The following is a 26,799-nucleotide window of genomic DNA, read 5'->3' as shown; positions in this document are numbered from 1 at the left end:
CTCAGACATTTTCACTTTCGAGATCACGCCACATCAAACACACCTTCACTTTCATCAGGTCATTTTAATAGTTTTAATTCTAATGTTGCAATCTCCAAAACAACAAGTGCGATTTGATCCATTTTCAATCTCACAGTCCTGGTTGAGTCCTGGTTGAGTCCTGGTTGAGTCCTGGTTGAGTCCTGGTTGAGTCCTGGTTGAGTCCTGGATGAGTCCTGGATGAGTCCTGGATGAGTCCTGGATGAGTCCTGGATGAGCCCTGGTTGAGCCCTGGTTGAGTCCAGGTTGGGTCCAGGTTGGGTCCAGGTTGGGTCCAGGTTGGGTCCAGGTTGGGTCCAGGTTGGGTCCAGGTTTAGTCCAGGTTTGAACACAAAAGCCAAATACTTCTTGTTTTTCAGATTCCAGTACAGTTACATCACAGAGCTGAGATTCAGATGAATAAATCCCGATGTTCAAAGACAGAGTTTACGAGTGGGACGAGCACTCGGTTCATCCTGATCCAAAAACACCACATCTTCTCCTCAAACGGGGCAAATAAACGAGCGTTTGATTGACGGCACGAGGCCGTAAAGCAGCACGTTTCCCTGGTTACAAGGCCGTAAAGCAGCACGTTTCCCTGGTTACAAACGCAGCCGACGATGATCAGTGAAATATCTGAGATGTTTGAATCTGGCACAAAAACACGTTTATAAAAGAGTCGGAAGCACGAGAAAACAAACAAGGAACAACCAAGACATTAAGGACATGACTGTTAACTCAGATCAAGTAAGACTGGAACGGGACTAAACCAAGACTAAACCAAGACTAAACCAAGACTAAACCAAGACTAAACCAAGACTAAACCAGGATTAAACCAGGACTAAACCTGGGCTGAACAAGGGCTAAACCTGGGCTGAACAAGGGCTAAACCAGGGCTAAACCGGGACTAAACCAAGACTAAACCAAGACTAAACCAAGACTAAACCAAGACTAAACCAAGACTAAACCAGGACTGAACAAGGGCTAAACCAGGACTAAACCAGGACTAAACCAGGACTAAACCAGGACTAAACCAGGACTGAACCAGGACTAAACCTGGGCTGAACAAGGGCTAAACCTGGGCTGAACAAGGGCTAAACCAGGGCTAAACCGGGACTAAACCAGGACTAAACCAAGACTAAACCAGGACTAAACCAGGACTAAACCTGGGCTGAACAAGGGCTAAACCTGGGCTAAACCGGGACTAAACCAGGACTAAACCAAGACTAAACCAAGACTAAACCAAGACTAAACCAAGACTAAACCAGGACTGAACCAGGGCTGAACCAGGGCTGAACCAGGACTAAACCAGGGCTGAACCAACACTAAACCAGGGCTAAACTATGGCCAAATCCAGGTCTAAACTGAATATGGTCTGGACTCGGACTAAACCAGGTCAAAGCATAAAAAGGACAAATCAGATCTAACGCAGAATCGGGACAGAACCCCGGACACAAACTCGGTCTAAACCCGGTCCGGTTCCACGTCTCCTCTGCGCGGCGTCAAAAGGCCCTGTTCACGAGCATCTCCGCCGCGTTCGTCATAAATCACTGATCATAACTCTTCATAACCGCGGACAATGAACAAACGCGAGACTCGAACGCACTTTCCCCCGCATCAGAGCCTGAACCCCCGCAGCGCGTCTGCTCCGTCCCGCAGCCGCCGCCGCCGCAGCACCGGGAGAAAACGGTGCAGAAATGCCCTTTATGTGAGCGGAGCGAGGCCGTTACGCCCTTTTCACGCACGCCGCCGCTTCAAACGCACCGCACGCTTCACTTTGCGCTTTTCACCCGCATTTCGTCGCGCGCGGTCCGGTAATCGCGTCGCTTTTGTCCCGTTAAAAGCCGTTCGTCCCGGAGAGAAAAACCTCTCCGCCTCCCGCAAAACGCCACGAGGAAACGGCGATAACCCCGCGCGCTTACCTCACGTGTCCGGTCCCGGTGCCATGGCGGGTTCACGCGGATCTACGGCCCGGTTCGGTGCGTCTCCCGCGGTGAATGGGGCATTTCCGTGGCCCGTGCTCGGTCCCGCAGCCTCCGTCTCCCGTGCGCTGTTTGGGTTCAGGAAAAGTGATGTCATTGCGTGAAGCCGCGTCACCCGCCCAGATTTAGGCTTTTCTATTTTTTTTTTTTTTTTAAGTTTTTTGTTTTGTGCAGGATGAAATAACTTTAAAGATTTGGACACAAAATGCACCGAACATGTTATGAAAGAGTTATCGTTTCATTTAATCCACTTCATCCATAGATTTCTCTGGGACATTTAAATTTACGCATGAGATTTAATTTAAAAAAAGAAACGGATTTATTAAAGTTTTAACAAAGAAATTAACGTAAAAAGTCGAATTTTCAGTCAGATCGAGTTTATTCTAAAAGTGAAAATATCCAGTATTAAATATGATACTATTAAACTCTTTAGAATGTTTTTCGTATCCAATATGTTGACAAAAGATAAAATTAAGTGAAAACTACACAAATGTCCTAGAAATAAGTTAAATTATATATTTTATTCAGTCAGATTTTTGTCTAGATTTAAGTGAACAAATGTTAGTTAAACACCATCGTGTTTTCATAAAAACTCTTCTTGCTTGAAATTTAATCACTTTTCACATTTATCAGTTTCCTCTTCATTTGTCACATCTCGAGCTAAAGTTCAGTCATTTCATTTCAACATTTCAGACGATTATTATTCTACAATTCAACAGAAATATGCAAAAGCCGCCAGCGCGCGGAGCTTTATTTAGAACCGGATTTGCTTTTCCACAAACTCTCATTGTTCGCACTAAATTTGGCCCGAGTGACTGAAAACGGACAACATTTGTCCTTTTCGCGCCGGGTTTTGTTTTCCAGAGAAATTAATAAATCCATCCGAGAAGAACAATCAATGCACATCAAAACAGCTTTATTTCTGAAGGAATGTGTTTTTAATCGAGGGTCAAATGAATTCAAGCATTTTACATTTCAAACCAATGTACGGTCTTTTACTGTGACATTACTCCATGAGCTGAAGTACGTGAAGGACAGTGTGGCGCTCCTCCTCCTCCTCCTCCTCCTCCTCCTCCTCCTCCTCCTCCTCCTCCTCCTCCTCCTCCTCCTCCTCCTCCTCCTCCTCCTCCTCCTCCTCCTCCTCCTCCTCCTCCTCTTCATCATCATCTGGGAGCTTCTAAAGTGGAGCTGTCCAGGTCCTGAAGAGAGTTCTCCGTCACCTCCGACACCACCTGCAGGAGAACGCAGCTGTAACCACGGCGATCAGAGTCTAGAGGATTTAAAAGGACTTCAAAACCTTCAAAGATCGAGCAAAACACGACTCCAGGAATGTTCACGGAGAGAACAATGTTTAACGCAAGAGATTAAAACATTTAGCAAAATCTGTCCCATTGAAACCCGACCATAAGAACTGAAATAAGAACTGAAATATAAACTAAAATACAAACTTTTCTCTTGGTTTACGAGTCAGTTTTTCACACTTTAGCCCCTTTGAAGCTCTAGTTCAGACTCCTGGACAAGACGCCCCTGGACAAGACGCCCCTGGACAAGACGCCCCTGGACAAGACGCCCCTGGACAAGACGCCCCTGGACAAGACGCCCCTGGACAAGACGCCCCTACCACTCTGGACGAGACCACTCTGGACGAGACCACTCTGGACGAGACCACTCTGGATGAGTCTGGCGCCCCCCTGCGCTTCTCTTGGGCCTTTACCTGGTCGTCCATGATGGAGTCCACGTCCCTCTCGCTCAGGCCGGACGTCTCCAGCTCGTCGGGGGTCTCTCCTGTGAGGATGTCCATGGGGGCTTCTGCGATGGCCCGTATGGTCTGGTCCTCCAGAGCCAGAGCCGTGTCGAACTGCAGAGGAGAAGGAGGACACTGCATCCCGTCGCCCTCCACGTCCAGGTCCTGCACACGGCCAGAGCCACAGTCACTTTCCGTTACCGCGGTTACCAGTTTAACTTCCCGTTTTACACAGAGGTATTTCCCCCCCATTCAAAAGAGATGCGTTTTAAATGTGCATCGTAGGTTCATGATGCAAATCTGTGTCACCATGTAAATCCAGAGTCGTGCTACAAACGTCCTTCTGTCTGTAAGTATAGTTCTATATTTGTTTGAACATGGAGGGTCAGAGCGCGACTTTATTATTATAAACCTGTAACATGAATCCTTCTGTGAAATATGAACGGATTAAGCTGCAGCTGTGAACGTACATTTACATATGGGATGATGTGAATTGTTTTTTCTGAGCCCAAATTAACTGCAATGGCCCTATGTTTTTCATCATTCTGAAACCCATGGATTCCTTTGAGCGTCTGCCGCCCTCTACTGGCCTCGGTGGGAAGTACGTACGTCACTGAACTCCAGGGGCAGGCTCTCGGTGGGCTGCAGCTCGGCCGCGCTCAGGTACAGGTCTCGGGTGGAGAGCGGCTCGTGCGTGGGCGGCGGCTGGGCGTCGGCCTGGTACAGCGCGGCAGGCAGCGGCAGGTGCAGGGGGCAGCGCGGCTCCTCGGACTGACCCATGTGCACGGTGCGGTCACAGGGCAGGTCCTTCAGTCCCGGGCACAGCCTGAACAGGACCTGACTGTTGTCCTGGTGGATGTCTGCGCTCGGGATAAGGACCACACCCAAGAAAGACTTTAGATCACTGAGCTGCACTATTTCCCTTCCAACAATAGACATTTATTTTAAACTGAGAAAAACACTGATTATTGATTTAATAATTTAACGATATAAGTGCATTATTTTCAACCTCATGCCACAATAAAGACAAAAATAAACATTTCAACTTGTTCAAAGTAAAGCCTCAAAAGGACAAAAACAAACTACTGCAAACTAATAAGAAAGACGAGACAAGGTGAAAAGGGTTTTGAAAAGCATCAGCAGGAGAAACAGGAACAGGAGGAGGGGGTGGAGGAAAGGAAGGACGTCTGTGCCTTCCAACTGAATTGATTTGCTCCGAACAGATTCGGGGAGAAACCAACAGACCACAGGAAGGAGTCACTGTGGGCGCCCGGTGAAACCAGCGGCTACGGCAAACGACCAGTCTTGATTGGGGCCAAGTTGTGAAAATGAGGAGGAGAAACGGGACAGGAGGAGGATAAACGGGACAGGAGGAGGATAAACGGGACAGGAGGAGGAGAAACGGGACAGAGGAGGAGAAACGGGACTGAGGAGGAGAAACGGGACTGAGGAGGAGGAGAAACGGGACTGAGGAGGAGGAGAAACGGGACTGAGGAGGAGGAGAAACGGGACAGAGGAGGAGAAACGGGAGGAGAAACGGGACTGAGGAGGAGGAGAAACGGGACTGAGGAGGAGGAGAAACGGGACTGAGGAGGAGGAGAAACGGGACAGAGGAGGAGAAACGGGAGGAGAAACGGGACAGAAGAAGAAATGGGAGGGAGGAGAATCGGGCGTGGCGGGAGCTCCCGGCCACACGCTCTCACAGGAGCGCGTGCGTCTGCGGCGTGGAAAGGATACGGCTGAAGCAGTGGCGCGTCATGGGCAGACACGGGTTAGAGCAGCGGGCGCCGTCCACGAACGACACGCACTGTTCGGTCACCGTCCGGACAAAAGGCTGAAAGACAAAACACACACACGGGAGGATGAAACGGGGTGGACCGAGCAGCAGGTTCTATGTCGGGGGATATCAACTTTATAATGCACTTTAACCTGTTACCACCCACCTGTCCGCCGGCGAACATTTTCTATATCTCAAATATTCTCTTACATCATCACTTTTATTTCCGTGGTCAATACCAGCAAGCCATACATCATTTTAAAGCTTGTTTTCTCAACAAAACGAATATGTCATTGATTTACATTGAATAATATGTCCCAAGAAGCAATTGCCAATAGTTTGTGAGAAAGTCTCAACTTTTACAAATGCATGTCCTACCATTTTGCTGTTTTGTTTATGTTTGGGCCTCTGTAGTGTAAGTTCTGAAGACCTGACAGTGTTCATGTGCACATCTGCAGAAACTAGAAGGCCTAAGCTTTCTAATGATGCATCACACTTGCATGTGGAACATAAGATCCTCTTTTAATAAGCAATGCCATTTGGGTATGTCCAACCATTGTGCACAGGGCGAAAATAGGTGGGTGGTAACAGGTTAATGACTTTAGCAGATGAAAAATGTGAAGGAGCTGCTGCAGTTTAAGCAGAAATATAAAGTCAACAACTCAGCAAAATATTTAGTTTGTACCCGACGTCAAATAAGAGAAAATAAATGTTAAGAAATCAATTAAATAGTAGATAAACAACAGGAACATTCACAGTTATCACCGAGTCAGACTTTATATCGTACACAGTCGAACTCGTGAGCTTTCTTGGCTTAAATAACGAGCTTCTGAGTTTGCGTGGTGGAGAAATAAACTTATTCGTCGAGATGAAGTGTCCTTTATCTCCCCCCGTCGTTATCGAACAAGCTAAACTCTGCACAGTCGAGGAAGTACTTTCTTCCTTTCATTTTGCAGTGTAAATCAAACACTTGGGCGAAGCTAAAGTGTAGTTTCACGTTGTGCAAGGTCGTTTCAGACGGCGAGTTTACCAGCGCGGCGCCGTCGGTGAGCGCCTGCCTTCTCTCCCGCAGCTGCCGGTGCAGGAGGGCCTCAGTGCCGTACCGCCGACGGTAGCGGCGCAGGGCTTTGAGTTTCTTCAGGTTCTCGCGCTCCTTCAGGGACAGACCCTCCGGCCCGGTCAGCAAGCTGCTGCCTGTCCGAAAAACCACACGGGCAAAAGTGAGTCAAAGACAAACGCGTCGAAACTCCAGATACCACGGTTTAGGCGTTTTATCTGCGACTGTACCCAGCGTCTCGTGCTCCACCTTGCGCTGGTGGAGGTAGCGTCGCTTCTTCTCCTTGAGCAGGTGCTGGAGCCGCTTGAACTGGTCGATGTAAAGCGACTGGAGCCGGATGAGTTTGTCCCGAGTGATCAGAGCCACTTCCTCGGCCGTGTAGACCCCGGCGTGTCTGGAAACAGGAGAAACCAGAGTGAAAACGCACGCACTGACAGGGCCGACGCTGTAGGGGGCAGTGCGGGCACCATGTCGAACCAGAAGTTTTTACGGTTGGAACTAGGTCATATAGGGAATTGGAAAGGAAGAGACAAAATCCAAGATGACGGCGCTCTCGCGGCCCAAATCACTTGCGGTTCACCATTTTGCTACACGGTTTTGGTACACCTTGTGGTGAAAGAAATACATTTTCTGTCTCGCAACTCTGATTTAGAAGATTTGCGGGCCCAATGGTTAGAGACACGGCTTTGCGCAAAGCGTTCGAGGGTTCAATTCCTGTACGGAGCTTTATTATCTCAAGTTTAAAAAAACTTTTGCAGTCTAGTTTGTTTTGGGATGAGTTAGCTACACTTTTGCTAATACAAAGTCATGGTATAAACTGGTTTTAACCAAACAAAGTAAACCTAAAACTTAGGGTTAGGTTTAGGGGTTAAGATTAGGGGTTAAGGTTAAGGTTAGGCTTAAGGTTAGGGTTAAGGTTTAGGGTTAAACCCAGACCCATGTGATTTACATTTTCACAATTCTTTGTTTTACATTCAATGCACGCCCATTTAAATTGTTTCTCAGCAAGACAACACCACCAGGAACTCATTGTTTGGTCCTTGTACACATCAAATGCATCGTAAACTTAAGGTTTGGACCCAAGAGTGAAAATTATTGATGGATCAGCAGAATTAGCGGGACCGTTCGCCATGTTTACTACGGTCGACCACCTGTTTACTTCCGCCCGGCTCCCGCCATGTCGTCCTCGCCATGTCGTCACGGGCATTGTCGTCACTTCCTCCTTTCCAATTCCCTATATGACCTAGTGCCAACCAAGTTTTTACCTCGGGCTAAAAAGTGAACAATAGTTTAGAGAATTCTACAAACAAGTTCCAATAAAGCCTACATTTATTATAGAAACCTCTAACCCGAGAAAACCAGAAAAACACGGAACTGACCTCTCTCTGACCAAATGTAGAAGCCGTTTTAATGTGACACTTTGAATGAACCGTGGGACAGTAACCGTGGGACAGTGACAAACAAGACGAGGGGTCTTACTTGAAAGGGTCCTCCTGCTCGCTGTTGTTGCTGTCGGCCTCACTGTCTGGATCTCCTCTCCAGGTCTGGTCCAGGCCCAGAGGGTTCTGGTCGTCTTCACTCACACTGTCCTCTTCTGTGGGACACAGGGACACGTCACACACACGGTGTAAACACAACGCTGACAAATGAAGTTCTGAAGCAGCCAAGACAACGAGATCATTACATCTCCAAAGGACCTAAGATGCGACCGGGGGACAAACCTTATGGCCCGTTCAAACCGCAAACGCCTATTCGCGCGTTATGGCAAAGTTGGACGCAAGTACGCACGAAGAAAAACGCAAATACGCCGCGTTCTCGACGCAGCGGAGCAGAGACGAAATATAGTAAGCAGACGCGCGTTTGCCGCGTGCGCATGCGCAGTGGAGATGTTGTCAGTCTGGCTTCTCTAATGGCGGATCAAAGTTGAAAAAGTGCCTTTTGCATATTTGCTCTTCAAAGCCCAAAAACGGAGACGCTCGGCGGCGTGTCTGGATCCACCAGTGATCCGAGTTTAGTCAATAACATCATTTGCTTCAAGACTAGATAAATCTCGCTCTCAGCTGTAGTTTCGTTTGATGACTTGTTTTCCCGCATTGGTGCGCGGACATGTACCAGGACAACAACTACAGACGCCTGTCCATCTGTCCATCAGGTCAGTACAGAAATATTCATGTTTGAGCGCAATAATAAAGTGTATCTGCTGTGTATGTGCTGTGTATGTGCTGTGTATCTGCTGTGTATGTGCTGTGTATGTACTGTGTGTGTGCTGTGTATCTGCTGTGTATGTACTGTGCATGTACTGTGTGTGTGCTGTGTATCTGCTGTGTATGTACTGTGCATGTACTGTGTGTGTGCTGTGTATCTGCTGTGTGTGTACTGTGCGTGTACTGTGTGTGTGCTGTGTATCTGCTGTGTATGTACTGTGTGTGTGCTGTGTGTGCTGTGTGTGTGCTGTGTATGTACTGTGTGTGTGCGCTGTGTATGTGCTGTGTATGTGCTGTGTATGTACTGTGTATGTGCTGTGTATGTACTGTGTGTGTGCTGTGTATGTGCTGTGTATGTGCTGTGTATGTGCTGTGTATGTGCTGTGTATCTGCTGTGTGTGTGCTGTGTATCTGCTGTGTGTGTGCTGTGTATGTGCTGTGTGTGTGCTGTGTATGTACTGTGTGTGTGCTGTGTGTGTGCTGTGTATGTGCTGTGTATCTGCTGTGTATGTACTGTGTGTGTGCTGTGTATGTACTGTGTATCTGCTGTGTATGTGCTGTGTATGTGCTGTGTATGTGCTGTGTATGTGCTGTGTATGTGCTGTGTATGTGCTGTGTATGTGCTGTGTATGTGCTGTGTATGTGCTGTGTATGTGCTGTTTGAGCTGATGTGTATCTGCTGTGTATGTGCTGTGTGTGTGTTGTGTATGTGCTGTGTATCTGCTTGTGGTTGTGTATAAAACCAATGAAAAGTACATAGATAGTAAAAATTAAACATAGTTTTCATAGCGTTAATATGTTGTTCTAGTGCACCATTTAAAATCCGATTGTGGTATATTTAATTAAAGTACAAGTAAACTAAATTTAGGCTATATAGTTATTTGTTTGTTTTATTATTCAGATCTCTTGCCACTGGGGATTTCTACACGACAATCACCAGCAGCTTCAGGTCCACAACAGAGGACTGGACGTCCACAACAGAGGACTGGACGTCCACAACAGAGGACTGGACGTCCACAACACAGAAGTGTTTTTGATAAAGGGATTTTCATATTTATAGCCAAGACCACATGCTCACTCAAGATTGAGCCCAAATGTCATGTTGTTTACACAGAATGAGATAAAGTTAAATGAATAAAACAGTGAGAAGCTTCTCAGCTCTTAAGTTATCTGTTCTCTTTACTTCTGCACCTACTTGTGCGTTGTAACACTGAAATTTCCTCACTGTGTGGACTAATAAAGGATTATCTCATCTTGTCCTTGTTTGTTTTTGTTTATGATCTTGAATTGTGGTAAATTAAATAAGTACATCTTTAAATAGCCACTGAATTTCCCACAGACTACCCAGTATTATATATATGAAAAAGATGCATGTAAACAGGACACACATTTTATAATATAAAATAATTTATTTTATATTATAAAATATAATATGCCATATACAATGGCATATATATATATATATGCCATTGTTGTGGTGCCGGTTCTTCTCGGGTGAAATGTGTACGTACGTCACCGGAGCGTCATCTCTGATTGGCTTCTGTCCCGCCGCGCCGCAGAAAAGCTCAAAATTCTGAACTTATTTGCGGCGAACCGTTTTGATGCATTGATGCTTATACGCCCGTCAAAGCGTCTCGAGCGGAAAACGCAAAAGCGCACCCGCCTCGCCGCGCTCCTCGGCGAATCGCGCCGCAAATAAGCGGAAGCCGCGCCGCAAAAACGCAGGAGGTGCTCGACGCGCGTTTACATAGACTTTGAATGTAAACTGGACGCTTTTGCCGCACCGGTCTGAACGGGCCATTAGATGCGTCCGGGAGACAGACCTAAGACAAACCCCCTTTAGATCACGGAGCAGCACAATTTTCCTTCCAACAATATCAGACACTTATTTTAAAACAGAAAAACACTGAATCAGGCTGAGAAATAGATTTTCAAAGTTAGGGGCCTGGGGGGCCCCTAACTTTTAAAAGTTGGGGGGCCCCAAGCAATTTCAGGGGCCCACAAGCGCGCGCGGCATCGCGGCGTCATAAGAACAAGATAAATGTGTTGTTTAAACCTGGTTATTAGCATGTAAAACAATTTAAAGTACTTTTATCTGTTATTTGATGTGAAGAGCACAAATACTGAATCATATAAACCAGAGATCATGATCTTTAAAACTGTTTAATTCAATATAATAATGTTTCTTAGATGCAAAATAAATACTGTTTACAGCATTTGACACAAGGAGATCTTGTGGAATATATAAAATTACGTCCTACAAAATAAACTACTAACATAATATACATTTGCCCCGAAAATTAGACCGGGCATTTCCGAGGACACGTGAACGCAACACGAACGCAGCGGCCAACCAGATGCCCGCTTTCATCGATATTACATCACGGAGACCGCTCGGCCAATGAGAAGCACTTGACTGGCTCACATCCTACCTCACCAACAGACAAGAGTTCATTTCCCTCTCCGGTCACTCATCCACCCTCTCCCCAGTAACGCAGGGGGTCCCCCAGGGCTCAGTCCTCGGCCCCCTCCTCTTCATCTGCTACATCTTCCCCCTTGGTCACATCCTCCGCCAACTCAACCTGGACTTTCACTGCTACGCTGACGACACCCAGATATACCTCACCACCAAATCCACCCAAAACCCTCCCCTCAGCCACATTGAAACCTGCATCTCTACAATAAAATCATGGCTCACTCTCAACTTCCTCAAACTGAACAGTGACAAAACAGAGCTCCTCCTCATTGGCACCAAATCCACTCTCAATAAAACTGGTCCCTTTTCACTCAGCATCGACACCTCGACCATCACCCCCTCTACCCTGGTACGCAATCTCGGTGTCATCATGGACCCCACCCTCTCCTTCACTCCCCATGTCAGCCACATTGTCAAGACCTCATACTTCCACCTCCGCCGCATCGCCAAAATCCGACACTGCCTCACCCTCCCCGCTGCTGAATCCCTCATCCATGCCTTCATCTCCTCCCGCCTTGACTACTGCAACTCCCTCCTCACTGGCATCTCCTCCCATTCCCTCCATAGACTCCAAATGGTCCAAAACTCCGCTGCCCGCCTCCTCACCCACACCCGGTCCCGTGATCACATCACTCCCGTTCTCCGCGCTCTCCACTGGCTCCCCATCAAGCAGCGCATAAACTTTAAAATACTCCTCCTCACCTTCAAAGCTCTTCACCACCTTGCCCCCCCCTACCTGTCTGACCTCCTCATCCCCCACCGCCCCACCCGAGCTCTCCGATCCTCCTCCTCTCTCACCCTGACTGCACCAACATCCCGACTCAAAACTTTTGGCGACAGAGCATTCTCCCGAACAGCACCCCGACTCTGGAACTCCCTCCCCCAACCTGTCCGCCACTCTCCCTCACTCACAACATTCAAATCCCGCCTAAAAACATACCTCTTCACCCAAGCCTATGACCTCCCCTACCCCTAGCCTCCTCTACCCCATTGCCTACACTTCTACCCCCTGTTACATCCCCATCTTTTTCTCTCTACTTCTTCTGTCTTGTTCATTTTATCTGTATATTAATGTGTTCTGTACGTGTTGTCCCCCCTGTCTGTAAATACCCCCCCCTTTTTATTATGTTCAGCGTCTTTGGGTCACTGAAAAGCGCTATATAAATAAAAGTTATTATTATTATTATTATTATTAGAAGCGAGAAGACGTGCGAAGTGGGCATGTCTGTCAAAACAAAACTTAAGCGATGAAAATGCCCCAAATATGGCCACATTAAGGAAGGAAGAGGAGCAGCAGGAAGAGGAAAAGGAACAGGAACAGGAGGAGGGGGTGGAGGAAAGGAAGGACGTCTGTGCCTTCCAACTGAATTGATTTGCTCCGTACAGATTCGGGGAGAAACCAACAGACCACAGGAAGGAGTAACTATGGGCGCCCGGTGAAACCAGCGGCTACGGCAAACGACCAGTCTTGATTGGGGCCAAGTCGAGAAAATGAGGAGGAGAAACGGGACTGAGGAGGAGAAACGGGACTGAGGAGGAGAAACGGGACTGAGGAGGAGAAACGGGAGAAACAGGACTGAGGAGGACCGTGGGACAAACCTAAGATGCGGGCGGGGGACAAAACTAAGATGCGACTGAGGGGGAAACCTAAGATGCGGGCGGGGGACAAACCTAAGATGCGGGCGGGGGACAAACCTAAGATGCGACCGGGGGACAAACCTAAGATGCGACCGGGGGACAAACCTAAGATGCGACCGGGGGACAAACCTAAGATGCGACTGGGGGACAAACCTAAGATGCGGGCGGGGGACAAACCTGAGATGCGACTGAGGGACAAACCTAAGATGCGGCTGGCCTCCGAGCGCCCGTCCAGGCTGTGAGCGTCCGTGCGGTGGAACCCGCTGAGCTGAGAGAGCAGCGCTTCAGCCGACGGCCCCGAACACGCCTTCTTCATCTGCGCCCGGAGCGCCAGGGAGTTCCTCCGGGCGTGTTCGGCACAGAACGCCACGCTGTAAACACAGTCAGGATGAAGCAGTGCGGGACACGAAGCGGGACATGACACAGTAACTACTCTGACGTAAGATGAACATCTAGATACCGTATATTCCAGACTATAACTCGCAGCCTTTTTCATAGTTTTGGCTGAGGTGCGACTTCTACTTATGTGATATTTGTTATTTTCACACTTGCAACCGCATTTCATACTCCAGTGCAACTTATATACGTTTTCTTCTTCTCTATTATCCATTTTTTGGCTGGTGAGACTTATACTATATACTATACTCCGGAAAATGCGGTAATAAATTAGTTTAATGACATGAATCGAAAACAAACCCTCTTTTGCCTGGTTGATGTGGTTTAATTGCGGTTAGTGACCATTTTGGCTATAGTTTATAAGTCAAACTGATTCAGAATCAGGTCGGATCCAAGACCCACGGTTACGGTTTATGTCATAAACTCGGGGCGCTTACCCGTCCTTCCTCTCCATCTTGGGCGCGGCGTTGGGGCAGCGCTTGCCGTTCTTGGACGAAACGTAGCTGCACTGCTTGTACGGCGCGCTCTTATCCTCCAGGATGTGCTTGATGCAGAACTCCTGACCCTCGAGGCGGGGCTGGGGGCACGGCCGCAGCACGTATGCACAGGTCATCTGCTCCTGGGGGCGCGCCGGCTGTGGCACGCGCCCGCGGCTCGACGGCAGCACGTGGATCCGGATGCGGTTCATCGCTCGACCTGCGCAAACCAGACGGATAAACGTGTGAACGACAGCGGGGGTCTCCACGGCAACGCACAGTCAGGGTCTTTAACGTCGCCGAGGTGTTTACGATCGTGCCACGTTTGGACTGAACTGCTCGAGGTCATGAGGTCATGTCATCTCCCTGTGAAGGAACTCAATTCATCATTAGGTCTATTATTTCAAGGCAGCCAATCAGAAGCATAGTTAATTATACTTTATATTTATTTTATTCACCGTTATTTGACCAGATAAAAAACAAAAATTGCTGTCAGTGACTAATGAAACCGTAATATATGATAATATATCATATATTACGGTTTCCACACGCTCGTAACTGCCTGTGACGTAAATACAGTTAAAGATGATCCCTTTAATATTAATTACAGGGATGGCAGTGAACGCGATGTGACGTCACAGCGGGAGTGACGTACACCGTTGTGAGCAGATTTCTCACGCGTTTAGATCCATGGATGAGAGACTTTACCCGGGTTTGTCAGCACTCAGACTGCTCACGCGTGTCCCTGTCCCGCGGCAGCAGCGCCGGTGGGTGTCACGACGTGGGTGTCACGCACGCGGCGCGCTCATCCCGCCTCTGAGCTGCGTCACTTCACCGCGGCCGCCATCTTTGCTAACAGATGCTAACTCGATGCTAAGTGCAGGCGTTTGCAGACAAACGCCTTTTTTACAGCTAACGGCGGCCTCTTTAGTCCGTTCTCCCGCGCGTGCTTTCCGTAGAATCGGTTTAAGGCTTCCGCGGTAAAAGCGGAGCCGTGATGCGGTCCTGAGCTCGGCGCTTACCGTTCTTTTCCCCCGCGTTGACTCGGCGCTGCTCACGGAAAAAAAACACAACGGCTTTAACACGGCCACGCTCTGTGCGGCACTGGGCCCGCCTCCCGAGGGCTGTGATTGGCTCTTGCAGCAGCGCCCGCTCACTCAGCGCTCTCATTGGCCGATCGTCCTGTTAATCATTGACCTGCAGCTAATCGTAAAAAATAGAGTAATATTACAAAATAGAAGACTTGAAGCGTTTGACAAATTAAACCTAGAACATTTAAGATTGTGATAGTTATGGGCATTTATGGTTAATGTTTTTCATCCTCGGTTATATAAAAAGGAAACTTACTCCAACATTTCTACACTTTGCCACTTCAAATTGCTTATTTTTGCTACAAAGACTTGAAAACATTTGTATTTAGATATTTTTTATTGAAAATGTGTTCGAGTTAAAGAAAGTCAACATCAGTGTTCCATAAAATATTTATTGACTTTGATTGGGAATAAAGCAATCACATTATATCAAAAAGAACCGTATTCACAGACATTTTGACCGAAGGGAAAAGGAGTTATTTCCAGACCTGAGTGTCAACAACTTCTGAACAAGACGAGAATGAAGGACTTTGACAGAGCGACGACTGTTGCATTGTTCAGTTGCATGAGTGTTCTCACATTTAGACTGAAATGTTATCTTTATTAAAAAGCATGTGGCAGGTTAAATTAAATTATTCAAACAAACTTGTTCTATAATACTTTCCTCACAGAATAGTGCACATCCTTCCTGTTGCTAAGCGTCGACTTAGCGCTGAATAATTACGTTTCAAATCCACTGCCTGAGTTGTGTTCTTAGCATAAAGTTCATTTACTGAGGAAAAAACGAGACAAAAATGAAAAACAATCATGAAAAGCTCAATACTATTACGACCATGACTATTACGACCATGAGATGTATTAAACCACGTTAGTACGACGCACATTTAGGGTCAAATGAAGCCTGTGATGAACGAGACAACATGAAAGTATTCTCAGATTTATGAACATTAAACGATCTCAAACTGAACACGTTTGAATGCTTAATGCATTTAGAATATGAACAGCACACCTGCTAAACAGATGTGCACTGGTACAAAAGAGTTTACAGTTTAGATGTCTGATTATTCAGAGCTCTATGGGTTTAAAATAAATGGTAGCATTGTACGAAGCATAATACACGTTTAAAATCGCTCATAAAATGTGTCACGGACGCGAGTCACGTGACCACTCTTCCACAAAGGCCTTCGTCTTAAATAAATCCTGTCGATATGTGAGAATCCCATTGGTTTGAACCTTTTATCATTAGTGTGAAGAACATTAGAGAAATTCTATTTTACAACCATTTAAAACAATGACTGCAACATCAAAACTAAAAATGAAAAAGTACAAACTTTCTTAATTTACTTATTTTTTTGCAATTTTTAACAAAATCTTTTGCACTTTAAAATATTTATACACATTTGCCAAACGGCAAGAAATAAAACCAAAGGTTTCGCAAAGTTTACATTTTTGGAGAAAGGACCAAAAATATAAGTCATGGCTGTGGAGCATGCACTGTCAGACCCCCGCAGAGGGCCGGAGGGGACCCTCGCAGGAGGGGCCAGGGCCTCTGAGACCCCCGCAGACCCCGGGTCCAGGGCCTCTGAGACCCCCGCAGACCAGGGCCTCTGAGACCCCCGCAGTCCAGGGCCTCTGAGACCCCCGCAGTCCAGGGCCTCTGAGACCCGGCGCAGAGCCCGGGACCAGGGCCTCTGAGACCCGGCGCAGAGCCCGGGACCAGGGCCTCTGAAAACATTCAATAAATAATATACTATAAAAACATTATAAAAAAGACGGTAAGAATATCCGACGTGTAAATGTTTCCTCTTCCTGGACAAACCTTTCCTCACATTCCGTTTCACTAGTGAATAAAAATATTATTTACACTTTTATCTCCGGCGTTAGAGCGAAGACTCCGCCCTACATTTCATCTGTCACTCTGAACACGACAATGTACAACAATACTGTAAGCCACGCCCACACGGTGCTCATTTAGGCAGCGGCGGCAGAGGGGGCGGCGGCTCTGAGGGCAGGGGGGGCGGGCGCTGGTTTCCCGCTCTGGACCCGGCGCTGAACCTGAACTCTCCGTACTGCTGCCTGTAGTCGAACATGGTGGGCTGCGCCGGCTGCACGCCCTGTGCGCTCAGCAGCGAGTTCAGCATGTCAAAAGTGTCCTGAAACTCGTTAGATTGGCCGCCGGCGCCGGCGCCGCCCCCGTGACCGTTCGTGTCCGTTTTGTCGCCTTTGCCGGAGGCGTAACCCCCCGGCGCGTGCGGGAGTCCGATGGCGGGCAGGACGTCGGCGCCTTGGCCCGCCGAGGAAGACATGGAAGCCAGTTTGTACGGGTTGTTGGCAGACTTGCCCAGTTTGCCGTGCGGGTGCGACGTTGAGGCGGTCGATGTGGACGCCGGATCTTGCAGAGAGTGCGGCCGTTTGCGCGACGCCGAGCTCACTCGAGAAGAGTCGTTTCCGGACTTTTTACTGCCCGTGGCGCCGCCGGACGAGTGTTTATGGGAGAGCGAGGCGCCGCCGGAGGAGTGGTGGTGCGAGTGGTGGTGCGAGTGGTGATGATGGTTGGACCTGTCCCTGTGTTTGTCTCTGCTCTTGCCCTCCTCGCCCGAGCTGCCCCGCTGCTTCTCGGGCACTCGGATTTTCACTTTGATATCTTGATCTTGCCCGCGACTATTCGTACCGTGGCCGCCGCCCGCGAGGGGGAAACGCATTTTCAAAGAGCTGCGGTCGTGCCTCTCCTTCTCCAGCGGGATCTTGAGAATAATTGGCGAGGGATTATCAGAAGAAGAAGAATGGGAGGCGGAGGACTGCTGCTGGTGATGGACCTTCTCCTTCTTGTGCCCGATCAGGGCTTGGGCAGCGTTGGCGTACTCCCGTTTCACGCTCGCCTCCATGTTCTCCAGTTTCCGCTTCTGCGCGGCCAGGACGTCAGCGTTCTTGGCGCGGTACTCGCTCAGGGACACTTTGGCAGGCGTGTGGACCTCGCTGTTGGCCGAGGCCTGGTCGCCGGCTGCCTGCGGCTTCCCGCTCCAGTTGGCGGCGCTTCCCGGCGTTGTCCGCTCCTTCTCGGAGGGCGGGGCCGACAGACTCATGAGCCCCGCGACGGTGCTCTCCGACGACGCCATGGAGATCATGCTCATCATCGTGTCCCTCTGGTCGCCCTCTTCCTGCACTTTGGGCTTGACCTTGGGCGCTTGACCTCCGGCCTGGCACAGACGGAAAAGATCACGTTACCAAAAAACAGCGAGTGGAACGAAGTAGGTTTGAAATGTTCTAGAAAACTGACCTTCCAGTTGCGGATCCGCTTTAGACGGCTGGGCGTCTTTTCCAGGATCTGCAGGAACTCGTGCGTGAGCTCTAGAAACAGACCAACGAGAACTAAATAAGACCCACGATGTCACATTAGGATGTCAAGGTTAACCTGTTACCACCCACCTATTTTCGCCCTGTGCACAATGGTTGGACATACCCAAATGGCATTGCTTATTAAAAGAGGATCTTATGTTCCACATGTGAGTGTGATGCATCATTAGAAAGCTTAGGCCTTCTAGTTTCTGCAGATGTGCACATGAACACTGTCAGGGCTTCAGAACTTACACTACAGAGGCCCAAACATAAACAAAACATCCTTTTTTAGTCTCGCCTGAATATTGTCAATTTGTAATGGTCCTGAGCAGGACATACTTCATTGTGTGCATATGCTGTTCATCTTGTTGACAACCACTGTGTAAAGTTTCAGATCTCTAGGAACAGGCATTTTGGTGCTGTTGACCTTTTTGTATCAAAAAGTATATTCGGAACAAGTGATCCAAATATGTGCCAACTGTGCCAAACTGTTTTTACAATTTTAGCTCCTCTATGATCATAAAACATACATTTTGATGTTTTGTAGGCCACTAATAGCAATTATAACCGCTAAAAAAAAAATGTGAAAATGTGTAAATATGAGTTTACCCATGAATTTCCCATATAGACGTTAAAAAAAAAAAAAAAAATTATAATATTTTTATTTTATTTTTGTATTGGTATAATAATACATATATCTAACAAAATGCACGTCCAAAAGGCTAATAAACTCAGAAAACGTTATGCGCAAAATCCTGCCGAGAAATCTGGCTCTTTACAGCCTTCCCGGAGCCTTACGCACGAGAACAGGGAGACTTCTGTGTAAATAAACCCTTTGTCCCGCCTATCAGGAAAAAGGTCTCCTGATTGGCTAGAATAATATGTCACTCAAAGTCTCCTGCGTGCCTGTTAGCAGAAGCTAAGGGCTAAAAACAAAGATGGACGCGCCGCATTTTGCCGTGGATGGTCTCATTCTGTAGGTAACAGTCTAAGGAAGAGATCGATGTCAAACACTATCGTATAAGTCAAACAGGTAATTTGTTATGGACGGAGAAATGCGCCGGACAAGCGCATTCTCGTCCGGCGAGAAACGAAGAAAAGTTTGTTTACTTGACAATATCTCGAAATCGGATAACTTCAGGAAAAATACAAGTGGATATTGTTTTTCAATGATTCCTTACGGACAGACTGAGTACAAGGATGTACAGAATTAAAGCCGTTTCGTCCGTCATAAACAGCAAACAGGTAGGACATGCGTTTGTAAAAGTTGAGACTTTCTCACAAACTATTGGCAATTGCTTCTTGGGGCATATTATTTAATGTAAATCAATGACATATTCGTTTTGTTGAGAAAATAAGCTTTAAAATGATGTATGGCTTGCTGGTATTGACCACGGAAATAAAAGTGATGATGTAAGAGAATATTTGAGATATAGAAAATGTTCGCCGGCAGACAGGTGGGTGGTAACAGGTTAATTAGGTAATCTGGATTATTTCAGGTCAGAACCAGAAAATAAATTGGTAATAAACAATTTTAGAAGTCTTTTAAGTTCAATCTATTGTCCAAAAAAATAGTAACAAAATGTAAAAAAAACATCTTTATCTGGCTGTTTTGGTCAAATTGAACTGTTCAGAAAGATTATTTCCGTAAAGTCTGTGACAAACTTGAAGATGTCACGGTTCTGTCGATAATCGTGAATAATCGTTAAATCATGAGTTTTTTTTCTCACAATAATCGTAACACTAACATATCTCCAGGTCGCATTGTAAGATGGTTAAGAAATCATCACATAAAATATATTTAACCATCAAAATGACCAAATCACTACAATAATTTAAATACTTGAAGCTCCATGAGCACGATCTTTAGTCGATCAGAGTTTATTTTAGTCGTTCCTCCAAAGTCGACCGTTCATTTTACCGCCACGCAAACATGACCTGAGGGTCCATTTGCCCCGGGACACTCTGGCTGTGCGTTTCACCCGCTGCACGTTTCAGTCGCACGTAACAAAAAACTTTCATAGAAAGGTGGACTGTAGTGCCGCTCAGACCGCTCGACCACCAGGAGGCAGCGTCGGGCGATCGAACACCGCCACCCCCCGCGACAGCTTCTTAAACGCTCGGCGAACTCACCGTCCAGCAGCTCCAGCGTGACGGTGGGGTCCACGTACTCCCACCAGTGTTTGCCATCGGTGGACACGGGGATCTCCCAGTTGGACCACTTACAGGCCAGGTGGATGCAGACGCAGGCCACCACTGGGGGGCAGTACTGCAGGCAGAAGGTCGTCAGGTGCAGGCTGGGGAAGCGAGGGAGAGACACGGTTTCATATGCGACACACAGCGGCACGTGGGCTTATTTCTGCAGCTTTAGTTCATGCAGTTAAGTTAGAGTAGTCAGTGAATCGCCTGTGAATACGGTAAAAGGCCCTTCAAATCCGACATAACGACGTCCCATTAAACGCAGGGATTCATTATAGTGACAAAATCACTGCCCAACATGTACCCGGGCCGTTTAACATGAACCGGTCGATATCAGTGCTGGTCTAACGCATCGATACCAGTCTGTCGATATTGTGCTCTGGTAATGAAAGTGTTTCAACCTGCGGCTCAATCGTATCAGCCGTAATGAGATCAAGACCCCCTGAGATCGAGAGATGGAGATCAAGAACCCCCTAAGATCGAGACCCCCTGAGATCGAGATATAGAGACCCAGAACCCCCTGAGAGCGAGACCCCCTGAGGTTGAGACAGAGAGCACCAGGAGATCAAGATCCCCTGAGATCGAGACAGAGACCCAGAACCCCCTGAGATCGAGACCCGGGGCATGAAGCGTGTGTTAGAACACTGTTAAAAGTTCAAAACAAAGTCAAGTCAAGTCAAATGTGCAGAAAACATGTCTGTTCAAAAGACCAAACAGCACACAGACACTATCGGTCTAATATCGGTTATCGGCCTAACGTGTGTGGGTGCATTCCCCGTATCGATAACAATGTAGTAATAATAGTAATAATGCTCTATAATAAACACAATGCACATATTGATCTGTTCTCAGTTCAGCTCACATTAACTGATGATACCTGTTTGTGGCCATGAAATACGAGGTCTGGGCCAGGTCTTTGCTCGCTGCGGGGACAAAGCGATAGAAGAGCGTTAGGGCGGGTCGCACGCGGGACGAGGCGTGCGGCGTGACGGACGTACCTCTGACGAGCTGCGTGCACTTGACCACATGCGTGTGCGGGTGGTCGATGGTGATCTCAAACGCTGCGGAGGGGAAAAAACACATCATTAATCGAGCGACGAGCGAGCGCGGCGCGAACGCATGCTTTGGACGGCGGAGCGTCTCTTTTCCCCGCGTCAAAAAGCTAAGGCGGTCCTGCGAACCAAAGAGAGTCAGAGGCGTTATCGGTTTAACGTTAGCCTTTTTAAATAGTCAACGAGAGAGTAAAAAAAAAAAAGTGAGAAAATGCGATGGGAAACTCGCCAAGGAACAGCCGTATTTACACTGGAAGGCAACACCATTAGTTTTTACAGTATAGGCACTTTAAAGCTGCACCACGTCACTTTCCTGCTACGCGGGGAGGTCAGCGCTTTGCCTGGAATGTTCCACAGTATGGCATTAAACGTCTCCATGGGCAATTCACATTTATAAGGAGAAAAAACGTAGAAATGAACAAAACCGCACAGGGCGGCAGTATTAGCCCAAGAAAAGAAACAAACCTTATAAAAACAAATACATTTCTGTCACTCAAGCCTTTTTTTAAAATCTTATTTAGTTTACAACATTTTTATTCATGCTTTATCATCATCTATTTTGTATTATTTGTTTTTTCTGATTATTTTCGCCGCCAGGTGCAGTATGGGATTCTTTGTAATAACTGTCCTTTAAAAAAAAAAAAAATGCTCTTTTGGTAATTTTACTTTGTATTTTCATCATTTTTAACTTCAGAACTGTAAACATTCATCAGGATTTGATGTTAGTGCGCCATCTACTGGCAGCAAAGGGCATTACCCTGGGCAAATAAAGCTAGCTTGCCCAATATACGCAAACACAGCCGTAGTTCATGGCGAGGGAACGACGCTAAAACAGGGTTGTAACTTAAAAGTAAATGTTGCGCAACATTTGTCACTTAAAGCGCCTCCTACAGGCCGGACGACTCATTGCACTAAAATGCAGTCAAGATAAATATATTTAGAGAAGAGAAAAATGTGTTTCCGGTAACAGAGCTAGATTTCAAAATAAAGAAAACCAGACCTTAAACATTCTATGGCATATTTACCGGCCGTACGTTTCGAGAATGTCAAATTGTGAGAGAATCCAAAAGCTGCGGGGAAAAAAAATCATCTGTTGGGATCGTAAGATATGAAAATTGCCGCACTTTTGATAGGTTTGGTTTGACCTGTGGGCGTGTCCATGTTTACAGATGCTCATGTTTGGTCAGTGTGCAGAGCGGCTGGGTCGACACTAGATCATACACTCCTAACTCACGGAAGTCAGAATCAGGAGTGTATGATCTAGGGCCGACCCACTGGCTGCCATGGCGACAGGCACGCCCGGGGCAGCAGAGGTGAAGATATTTTGCGTGACGGTCGAAAAGTGCTCAGATCACGTTGTGACAACAAAAATAGAGCGACGCCCAAACTGGCGTTCCGCACGGCGCGTACGTAGCGGAACGCCAGTGTGCTAATAACTCTTTTCCTGTGGTTGGACTAGTTTAGATGTAGAGAACTATTCTATTCAATATCTGCACCAACAAGGCCACTTCAATGTGAAGCGCTCACTTCTGAGAAAATAAAAATATCAGACTTACCGACCTGGATGTTTTTTTTTCAATGTTATCGGAAACACTATTTTTTTTGCTTTATAAAAATGTTATCACAGATTATATATTTTAGGTTTATGACCCCACTCCCCGTTTTTTTTTTTTTTTTTTTTTTTTTTTTAAATCGATGACATCACACCATCCAACACTGGGCAAAAACTCATCTTATGTCACTTTTTTTATTTGACAAATAAAAAACAAATGAGCGACTTTATGCTTAGAGTCAAAAAGTTGTTTCTTTGTGTAAATTCTGCATAAACGTTGACAGGAATGAGTGTCCTTGGTGTGATGTCACTTCCTGTGCCTGGTGTGATGTCACTTCCTGTGCCTGGTGTGATGTCACTTGTCATTTTAACGTTTTCTCCACAAATACCCGCTCGATCGGTGCAAAACAGGTATAAGTTTAATGTCACACTGTGGAAGCCTCCAACCAGAGCGTTATCTCCATGGAGACGCTCTGCTCTAAAAGGTTACACGGTGCCCCTTTAAACGGCGCTGTTCTGGTGCTGTGAGTGGCATAAAGCCGTGGAGCCGGGGCAAACTGAACCCGTGCGTCTCTCCCCTACTTACCCAGGGTCTGCAGTATAATGCTCTCAAGAATGACCAGGTCTTGGGCTTGCTGCAGGTAGGCCTGAGGTCAGAGGACAGGCACATTACTCACTGGGCGCCTCAGTCCAGCGGCAGAGCAAACGGCAAATGCAACCCGTCACAGTCCAGACAACAACTAATACTGATTCAGTGTTTATGTTCCGTGTGAGCGTTTGAACAACTTATCGCTCGTTATTGAACTTTGGGATATTCACTTCCTGTCGTATTATCAACCAATTAGAGAAATGGCCAACGGTTTTCTTAAATACAGCTGTTGTAGAACTGTGACATCAAGTTGCATTTGCCTTTCTTCACCAAAAGAACCCAGCTGTAACAGGCGTGTAACAACGACGGCCGCTCGTTAGCGTTACGACATATTAACACATGCTTAGCGACTGAGACAGTTTTTTACAGAATGATGAGTATTGTACAAGACGAGCTTCTGGTGCTATTGTTACACGCCCGCTTTCTGCTGACCACTGGTTGTACATGTAAAAGTGGGCGTGGCCGGACTTACGTCGCTGCGCACGTCGGGGGAGGGGTCCTGGGGGTTGAGGCACGCGTGCGCCACTTTGATCACATGCTCCAGTTTACGTGGCTGCTCTTCCACTTTAGCCGCGAGGAAGAGTGCAGCTGGAGACACGACCTGAAGAGAGCCGAAGAGAGGTGGTCAGTCACCTTTGGGGGCACCCGAAAAGGCCCCACACCGTGGCCCCGTCTGCTGTGAGGGGTCGCTCAGTTTCTCTTACTATATAAAGCAGTGTTCTCGCTGGGCTGAGTTTGAAGGATAGCGGTGCCGCAGGCGGCGCTCGCGAAAAGCACCACGGCGCCCGCTCGCGCAGTTATCTTAATACCTGGCGGTATCTTTTGAGCATGGCGGGTCACCATGCGCTGGCTGGTCACCGCCATGCTCAAAAGATGCCAAAACCCCTCAGCGAGAACACTGATAAAGACACAATTAATCGTGGTCAAGTCGAAATGTAAAGAGCTAAAACAAGCAAATCACAAAGCAGAATTGAAGGGACACTTTTCTTCTGTGTCCGACCTCAAGGGCCTCCAGGGGTCCTCAGAATGGTCCAAAATTGATTGTGTGAAGTTTAATGAATGGATGGCATATTAATTGCCTCATAAATATATTTTTCAACCAGAGCAGTAGCTCCAGGTAAAAGGACGCAAACATTTCCAGAGAGGACACGTGGTCTGGATATAAACTCCGTTTCACGGTTGTGATCGTCTCAGCCCTTAGTTCAAACATGATATTTAACTGCTGTAGTTTACTACAGACATGTTCTGTGCGCTCATCAGGGCCTGAGGTCTGATCTGATACTTCTGATGAAGTATCTGACATGAACTAGAGCTTGAACTGGGAAACATGGTGAATCGCAGCCAAGACACCAGACTGATTCACTGACTAAACACCACAGATTTATATTTAGTACAAATGCCTGATAATGATTTAAAAGCCTCCATTAATCACTGAGCATCTCTGATGCAATCAGTGTAAATAAGAATGTATGAAGTGAGAGCCGCTCCTCCAGAACATGAGCTTTAGTCTGTGCGCGAGTCACCGTAATAAACTCACGTTTCTGTGGAACCTGGTGAAGGACTGGACCATGTAGAAGCGGTGCATGTACACGATGGCTGTGTTGATAGTGAGCTGAGACCTGCACCATCGGTTAAGGAAAACACACAACAAACTACACACAAGCAACAAACTACAAACACGCCAAAAATAACGGTCGTGACAAAATATAAATAAATTGGAGCGTTTGTTAAAGTGTTAGTCCAAAATGCAAATACTTCATTATATCTGGCTGTTTGTCACTTAACTTCTTGTCTTCCAGAAAGTTGCATTTTCGTAAAGCCGTATAACACACACAAACCCTATACACACCACACTATAAACACAAACACTGCAAACAGACACTATAAACACTCTCAGATACACTATTAAACACACTATAAGCACACAAACACACACTATAAACACACAAACACACACACTATAAACACACAAACACACACACTATAAACACACAAACACACACTATAAACACACAAACACACACTATAAACACACAAACACACTCACACTACACGCGCGCCGCTCAGTCTGTTTATGCAAAAGCCTGACAGCTTTTAGCACGAGCCACGCGCAAACGCAGCATAAAACACGGAGTTACATAACACACAATAAACCCACTTTACACCAGCTCGCGCCGCGTCACACACTTTCACGACACGTTTCTACGCGAGGAGAACTGCGCGCGCTTAGTTTTAACGCACGTTACGGCGCAGAAACACATGCTAATAACGCGCCCGGGGCCCGCGGGAGCGCAGAGGCCTGGAAGCAGCGCCGCGCACGCTCCAGACAAACACGCCGATCGCACGCAAAAAACACGCGCACATCACAACGTTAACGCGACAAAAACACAAGGCCGCGACAAATAATGAGAAGTAGCGCGGTTTGTGCCGGAGTCCGACCGGTTCCATGTGACGCCGGCTCGTTAAAGGCCACGGACTAGCCACATGCTAACAGGCTACCTAACGCCGCTCGACAAAAGATACACATTGAGCCGCTGTCCCATGTCCTGGAGCAGGTTGGCCGCTTGTTGCCGGTAAGACAGCTCCTTATCTGGGTCCAGTCCGGCTCTCCGGGACGGGTTGTTGTCGATCTGCTGCCGCGTGAAGTACCATTTGTTGCTGCTGTTTGTCGGGAGAGCTCGAAACGCAGCCGCCATCACTGAGAAGAAGGACGAGAGTTTAAAATTTCCTCGCGTCACCGGAAGTTGCGTCACGCCGGCGAGAGTTATAAACACGACAGAGGGCGCTCGCAGCGAGACGACAAAACGGCATAATGTGAAGGTGAAATAAATATAAGTAAATAAAATAAATACATACAATAATACAAATGGACTATGCGTTATATATTATTCTGTATTTTAATTTCACACCCGAGTACATTAAAACAAAAATAATACAATAAAAGGGAAAACATGTGAATTAAAGTATAAAGCGTTTGCTAAAAAAATTGCCAGTGATGGGAAGAATAATTTAAACACGCATTTTTTTACACTATACTGAATGTTAACTGCATTAATTCCAATCAAATAACCGATTACTTATAATACTTTGACAGGCTTCACTATGTAACGGTCTGTTTCAATGGAAATGTTATCTTTTTGCATTTATCATAT

The 26,799-nt window shown here is 47.0% G+C and overlaps 2 protein-coding genes and 2 non-coding genes across 6 annotated transcripts; all 4 read right to left on the bottom strand.

Annotated features, from left to right (window-relative positions):
- Positions 1-3,147: 3,147 nt before the first annotated feature.
- Positions 3,148-14,850, bottom strand: kansl2 (KAT8 regulatory NSL complex subunit 2). The gene is made up of 10 exons (XM_072448877.1): positions 14,791-14,850; positions 13,730-13,988; positions 13,098-13,267; positions 8,058-8,172; positions 6,809-6,972; positions 6,552-6,715; positions 5,482-5,578; positions 4,354-4,604; positions 3,715-3,909; positions 3,148-3,232 (listed from the first exon to the last, which is right to left on the bottom strand). The coding sequence occupies exons 2-10, from the start codon at positions 13,978-13,980 to the stop codon at positions 3,164-3,166; spliced, it is 1,476 nt and encodes a 491-aa protein (XP_072304978.1). The 5' UTR covers positions 13,981-13,988; positions 14,791-14,850; the 3' UTR covers positions 3,148-3,163.
- LOC140363644 (small nucleolar RNA SNORA2/SNORA34 family) lies at positions 4,930-5,063 on the bottom strand. The gene has a single exon (XR_011927160.1). It is a non-coding gene; the product is annotated as a small nucleolar RNA SNORA2/SNORA34 family (small nucleolar RNA).
- Positions 12,607-12,740, bottom strand: LOC140363643 (small nucleolar RNA SNORA2/SNORA34 family). The gene has a single exon (XR_011927159.1). It is a non-coding gene; the product is annotated as a small nucleolar RNA SNORA2/SNORA34 family (small nucleolar RNA).
- A 381-nt stretch (positions 14,851-15,231) lies between the features above and the next one.
- On the bottom strand, positions 15,232-26,377 carry ccnt1 (cyclin T1). 3 transcript variants are annotated; one of them, XM_072448879.1, is made up of 9 exons: positions 26,171-26,377; positions 25,185-25,266; positions 24,120-24,248; positions 23,585-23,645; positions 21,393-21,455; positions 21,257-21,317; positions 20,329-20,492; positions 18,137-18,207; positions 15,232-18,056 (listed from the first exon to the last, which is right to left on the bottom strand). In XM_072448879.1, the coding sequence occupies exons 1-9, from the start codon at positions 26,341-26,343 to the stop codon at positions 16,827-16,829; spliced, it is 2,034 nt and encodes a 677-aa protein (XP_072304980.1). In that variant the 5' UTR covers positions 26,344-26,377; the 3' UTR covers positions 15,232-16,826. The 3 variants fall into 3 exon arrangements, with proteins under 3 accessions (XP_072304980.1, XP_072304981.1, XP_072304979.1); XM_072448880.1 differs by having other exon boundaries at positions 21,272-21,317; XM_072448878.1 differs by having other exon boundaries at positions 21,272-21,455.
- Positions 26,378-26,799: the final 422 nt, after the last annotated feature.

Source organism: Eucyclogobius newberryi, unplaced genomic scaffold (assembly GCF_026437365.1).
Source record: "Eucyclogobius newberryi isolate DKJ021-1_F unplaced genomic scaffold, fEucNew1.0.hap1 SCAF_17, whole genome shotgun sequence".
NCBI lineage: Eukaryota > Metazoa > Chordata > Actinopteri > Gobiiformes > Gobiidae > Eucyclogobius > Eucyclogobius newberryi.
The sequence above is the reverse complement of the archived record's forward strand: the minus strand, read 5'-3'. Positions and strand labels throughout refer to the sequence as shown.

Bases quoted from the DNA above. Each gene is read 5' to 3' on its own strand.
- kansl2 (XM_072448877.1), bottom strand. From the start codon at position 13,980: ATGAACCGCATCCGGATCCACGTGCTGCCGTCGAGCCGCGGGCGCGTG. The intron at 13,268-13,729 runs GTAAGCGCCCCG...CTGTGTTTACAG, and splicing joins AAGATGGAGAGGAAGGACGG to CGTGGCGTTCTGTGCCGAAC. The intron at 6,716-6,808 runs GTACAGTCGCAG...TTTTTCGGACAG, and splicing joins GGTGGAGCACGAGACGCTGG to GCAGCAGCTTGCTGACCGGG.
- ccnt1 (XM_072448878.1), bottom strand. From the start codon at position 26,343: ATGGCGGCTGCGTTTCGAGCTCTCCCGACAAACAGCAGCAACAAATGG. The intron at 25,267-26,170 runs GTATCTTTTGTC...CCGATGGTGCAG, and splicing joins ATGGGACAGCGGCTCAATGT to GTCTCAGCTCACTATCAACA. The intron at 23,646-24,119 runs GTAAGTCCGGCC...CTCTGACCTCAG, and splicing joins CCCCCGACGTGCGCAGCGAC to GCCTACCTGCAGCAAGCCCA.